Source organism: Mastomys coucha, unplaced genomic scaffold, assembly GCF_008632895.1.
Source record: "Mastomys coucha isolate ucsf_1 unplaced genomic scaffold, UCSF_Mcou_1 pScaffold20, whole genome shotgun sequence".
In the NCBI taxonomy this organism is placed as follows: Eukaryota; Metazoa; Chordata; class Mammalia; order Rodentia; family Muridae; genus Mastomys; species Mastomys coucha.
In genome coordinates, this window is record NW_022196903.1 from 70,537,708 (window position 1) to 70,543,597 (window position 5,890).

Consider the following 5,890-nt stretch of genomic DNA (forward strand, 5'->3'; position numbering starts at 1 on the left):
GCACGAGGAATATAATCTGGTCATCTTATTCTTTTACATGTGTTTACATACCTCTGTATTGTTCCCAAAGCTCTTGTTTATACAACTACTCTTAATCTCTTACATTGTGCATAAGCCTTGCCATTTTTTTTTTGCTACACTATGTTATATGATATTCTTTTTACATCTATTACCTCTTGAAGCATACAATACTCGAGTTTCCCAGTGGGATTGATTTTTCTTTGGCCTTCAACGTGAAAAACTATATCTCAGTTCTAGTCAGCACTTGTGGTTAAGACACAAATCATTACTACCTTCAGACACCACTCAAGGTAGAACATTGGGCAGAAGTTTTACCTTTTTTGTTCCTTGCTTGTGGAACCAGGAACTGAGTGATATCCCTACTGATCATATTGTCACCAAAGAAAAGGGTGGAACGATCAGCAACATGCTTCAAACTTTCCTGTGATAAAGTGTTTACTAGCATGGGTATTTTCTTGCTTGATGAAATCAGAAAAGACCACTCTCTTATATTTAACATTCCTCTTTAGAAAAATGTGTGTGTGTGTGTGTGTGTGTGTGTGTGTGTGTGTGTGCATGTGCATAAAAGCATAGGTTCTACCATTCATGGGTCTTCCCAATTATACCATTGCAGTTTGAACATACCATTGTAGTTTACCCTAAATTGTTTTCCAGACATTCAATTGACTCTTCATACTCTTTGAATAAATATTTTATTAGTCCATATCTAGTTATTCCAGAAGTTACTGGAAAGTCTTACATGTCTATAGAAGATGAAACATCTGATTGACATTTTTTTGAGTCCTGATCTTTTGAATAGTTTGTTTCATCATACGAATGTAGGTCTTTTGATGTTTTTGGATTTTTTGTTGTTGTTGTTGTTGCTATTTTTAAATGCCATCTTCCAAGTTCAAACTTCCATTCTGCTTCATTGTCAACACAGAATACACTCATCACATTTATGTTCCAAAGGTTCAATGTGACTGTCATCTTCTGCTGTAATATGGTGTCAAAACTCTCACCCTACTAATTCCTCTTATGAAATTAGTCAATGTGTGCCTTTCATATAACAAAAATATACTTAGATGTGATGTAGTGGAGGCTCAGTGGTTAAGAGCATGCCTTATTCTTGTAGAGTACCAGAATTTGTTTCCAAGAACCTGTGTTAGCCAAACCATAATTACCTGTTAACTTCAGGGGATCTGATGCTGTGTTTTGACCTCTGCAGGTACCTGCAATCAATCACACATACCCATAGAGAAACACATTATTAGAAAGTATTCAAGATGATTTACATTGTAGTTGCTTCTACCTCTTTTATCAATCTCCACAATGCTAATATTTCAGTATGTCATAATGTCTGTATTCCTAACCTGTAGTATTAATTTATTTATTTACCTATTTGCTACTGTATTGATTTTATAATTTTGGTTTAATACTTTGGGCTGTATACTTCTTTCCATTACCTTCTGGAGCAATAGTCTTGGTGTTAGGAAAACAGCAGATCTTTCATTGTTGTGGTGTTCTTAGCAAAATACCTTTAGGTTTGCAAAATCAGCATTCTCTTTGCTCACAAGAGCAATCTTGGCAAGGATGGGATGAAGTTTGCTGAAGACAAACTGCAAGCAAGGACTATGCAGATTTGTAAAATATCTCCAGATGAAAGCAAAATTGAGGGCTAATTTTTAGAAAACATATATACACAGGATTCATACATATTAAAGTATCTAAACAGCATTGTATAGGTCAAGGTCCAAGACATTCTTTCCATGTTCTTCAGATACCTGTTGTTTATTTATACTCAAAAATTTCCACAAAGTTTCTGAATGTTTTAAGTTTCTTGGCTATTCTGAAGAATACTTTCTGCTACATTTAAAAACTAGAATGGCATGTAAACTAGAATTTTAACAATAGTAATTATGTGTCACTGAGGAGCTTTTGAACAATGCTTATTCAGGAATACAAGCATTTTCTTGACTTTATACCTAGTAATTAACATCAGGCTGATACTTTTATCTCCTACTTCTAACCCCTGACTATCTCTGCTTCCTTCTATTCTGGAGAAAGGGGATGCAAAGAGATGTCCCTCATCTTTGGAAGCTTCAGAGAAGGACAAAACCGTATTGGTGATATTTTTACGAAAGTGTTCCTGAAAAGAATGCTTTAGCTGTTGTTTCTGAGTAGGTCAGATTTCTCAGAACTGAGACAATGTTGCTAAGAATGTGTTGTCATTATTATTCTGGTCAATAGACAAGTGGCACACTAGTTACTACTGTTCAACAAGCAAAGAGGGAAGGTCTCCAGCATTATTGCTGAGTACTGCACTCAGCCTACGACCTGGCTTGAATTTCGAATAAGTCACTATGTCTCTGAATACTTATGCAAATTAAAGGGTAGGCCTATTATATTTAATGATTGGTGTTGAAAATCATTCTACTGCTTTTCTAGTGTTTCCTGCATTATGGTGTCAGTGGTACTTTAAGTGCCAGCCTGCTGGGCTTTTAGCAGAACCATTTCCAAAGAAGGATTTGGACTGTACTTTCCTTCCTTCTTTTACTTTCCTATCTGTTCCCTCTGGGATGAGGCACATAAGCTAACACAGCTTATATGCACATGAAACCCATGGGAATATTATGTCATTGAGAAATGCATTCTACCAGCATCTGCTGGCAGCCCATTGTAATGTGTCACTTGTAGATGTCACTCCAATGGAGGAGCTTCAATTATTCATTTGAGTAACTGGGTGCTTTTCCCTACTCCTTAGTCCAAAGCTGAATGACACTCATTCTCTTTGGTGATGTGATTGATGCCTTGTTTTTTCAGATTTAAATAGGAAAACAAAGGAAGTGAATAAATATTTTGAAATTAGTACAATCTTAACTTTAAATCTTAAATCTCATGTTTTAAAAATTTAGCCCAGGGTACCATGATTGGCCCAGAAAAGTATATACAAACATTCTCATCCAAGATTTCATTAGAAAGTGAAACAAAACAAATGAAAAACAAACTACAAAATGCCTTTTCTTAAAAAAAAAATGACTATAAGAATACATATGTTTTAGTACTGATTTGAAAAAGCAAACAAGAAGTTTTAAATCAACATTTAAGATATTCCTGATCTTATATTACCCATGCATGGAAGAAAGAAAACACTATCCAATTGTTAAGATTAAATGTGTTTATTTTGTGTCAGTGAATACAATGGTATATCAGATACCAGCACTCCCACCTACATACCTATGCATTTGCCTCTAAACCTTCACATACTGTCAATCTCCATTGCGCTAACGTTCCACCACTGAGCCTTCTATGTCTAGCAAAGTCAGAGTTCAAGTTTAGAAAGAAAGAAAGGAAGGAAGGAAGGAAGGAAGGAAGGAAGGAAGGAAGGAAGGAAGGAAGGAAGGAAGGACAGTTGAGCTCCACTTTATGTTGTCAGGGTCTGCAGAAGGATCCACAGTGTCTCAAAGGAATGTATATTATCTTCAGCAGAGGGGAGAAAATAAGAGGAACACTAGTAATGGCACTACCAGGAAGAAAGAACAGAATTCAGATTAAAGAAACATTGAGACTGGATGAGTTAGTTTCTCCTCAGTTAAGAATCCACATGTTAACATGGATACATGACGTTGAGGTTAAATTGTTCATTAAATTGTTCAATTTGTGGGCCACACACTTCAGCGTATTGGCTAATACATTTTTTGCACCGAAACAGAAGCAGTACAGGTTTTATGTTCTACCATTACACTTCCAGGTTTTTCACTTATGAATATACCTGCCAACCTAATGATTCTTGCATGCATTAGAGTTTGCTTTTGTAGAGTTAAGTTTATTTTCCCCATCCCTCCCACTCCCGTGAACATCGCAGTGTGAACTCTTTGCCCAACTTTAAGAGAATGTTGCAAAGGACAGCTCTGTGCCACCTCAGGACAGAAGTCATCACCTGTCCCCTTCCGAGGCTACCGATGGACCAGTAGCATTGATCTCATCTCGTCTAACATGCAAACAGACACTGTTCTCTTAATTTCCCCATGCCAGAGGCATACAAGTCAGCAGGTATGCTTACAAAAATGGAATTAAAATGAAAAACGAAAGGGGAGGAGGGAGAAAGAAAATGCTTTCTTGTTTGAAGCCTATTGTCCTAGAAGGAATCCATTGCCTTGAATTCACTTAAAGCCTGCACAGGTGAAATGTGTTTCTTTTGAGACCCCCGTCGAACTCGAGTCTGGAATTCTTCAGGCTTTTCTCTCTTCACAAGGGGCTTCTTTTCAGGAGCCTTCATCTTCCAAGATACAACCGGAGAGTTGACAGCTGCTGTTCCATAGACCTTCTGGTATTTGGTTGAGGCTACATAAGATGCTTTCACCGTGAGGACAACAGCATTCATCAGGTTTTTAGCTGCCTGGATGAGTGATGTAGCACTGTCCAGCTAGGTCAGGAGAAAAATAAGAGACAAGGGGTTAGTTAAGGTCTCAGAGTCACAAGACACAGGCACAGTTCACACATCAAGCAGTGTTGTGCTTCTGCTAGTGTTGCCACCCACAAGCAAATTATCACAAAAGTCAGTGTATTGTAAATCATCCACCTTCCTTCTCCTACCCTTGTTCCCAAAATAAGCAAAATCAGGTTGTTCTATAGTACATAGCTCTCTAAAATCCTAATACCACTGAAGACAAATCTCTATTCTTAGCATGTAAGTATACCCATGGGCAATATAAATTATTAGACTCATTCACAATTATATCAGTTACTCAAGTGCTTGGAAAGTACTTGCCAAACTAAATACTTTTTAAAAGAAGCCACAAAGGGTTACATTTCAAGTTCATGCCCCTACCTATGGGAGGATAATAAAGATTATTTCTACTTCCTGAACTCATGACTGGTAGAAATGAAGTCACCAGTCCACATGTAAGTTCTACTTATTAATCTTGGAGTACACATTTTAGTATTTCTAGGCTATAAATATACATTCTGTGAAAATAAGTTATTGTGGTATGATTTTCTGGGTACAATGGTGTTCAGCAAGGCCACATGTCCATGTGTTATTCAGTGATTTCCTATGTACTACATACACTCCAAACACTATTCCAAGAAGTTCTCAATCACTTCTATATATTATTCTTTAAAACACTATCTAGGTGTAATCATTAGAATTCCTTTATAATGAAAGAAGTGGTCAAGTTTTAAATTATGGCGTTCTTAAAAACTGATCTATTGGTTCATACTGCCACCTATTGGATAGGGTAACTTTAAGCCACTGCAGGGGGAATAAAGAGGCTCAAGAGTTAAGGCCAGGAAGAAACTAGTAGGTGGATCTCTGTGAGTTGAAGTCTCACCTGGCTTACATAACCAGTTCTGGGTTAGTGATAACTATATAAATGAAATGAGAATGTGTCAAAAACGAAACGAAACAACCAACAACAAAAGGAGGCCATCCTGGGCTACCAAGAGAGACCACTGTCAGAAGAAACAATGAAAAATAATAAAATAATAATAGAATTTGAATCCCATCACAGGATCAGCAATTTTAGCTTTATCTAATTTGTTGGCTGTGCTGTGTGCTCCATAATGTATCCTGGGCCATTTAATATCTGATTCAACTCGACTAGTATCAGGAAAGGAAGCAAAAGATGCTAGAAAAACTACATTTCCCAGAATATCTTTCAGCAAGGATTTTACATGTAGACTAATGAAAGAAAAATACAATCATTAGCCAGACTGGAAATCTTACTCTAGCTTCAGACATGTTTGACCACAGTGGATCATCCATCAGTTGTCTGCAGTGGGAAATACAGAAAGGTATCTTACAGTTTAAGAACTAATCTGACCAGGTGTAACACAGAGAAGTGCCTCTCCTGTGCTTCCTGCCTCGTTCACTTTAGTAGGGCCTCAG

At 37.2% G+C, this 5,890-nt stretch overlaps 1 protein-coding gene across 3 annotated transcripts in view; it reads right to left on the minus strand.

Moving 5' to 3' along the window:
* Nucleotides 1–3,805: 3,805 nt before the first annotated feature.
* Nucleotides 3,806–5,890, minus strand: part of Ctnna2 (catenin alpha 2) — a 1,113,581-nt gene continuing 1,111,496 nt past the window's right edge. The window contains exon 20 of one of the 3 annotated variants that reach the window (XM_031382231.1): nucleotides 3,806–4,426. In XM_031382231.1, the coding sequence (XP_031238091.1) occupies nucleotides 4,139–4,426 (288 nt within the window). In that variant the 3' untranslated portion in view covers nucleotides 3,806–4,138. The remainder of the gene's footprint in view (nucleotides 4,427–5,890) is intronic. The other 2 variants (XM_031382233.1, XM_031382232.1) reach the window with 2 other exon arrangements.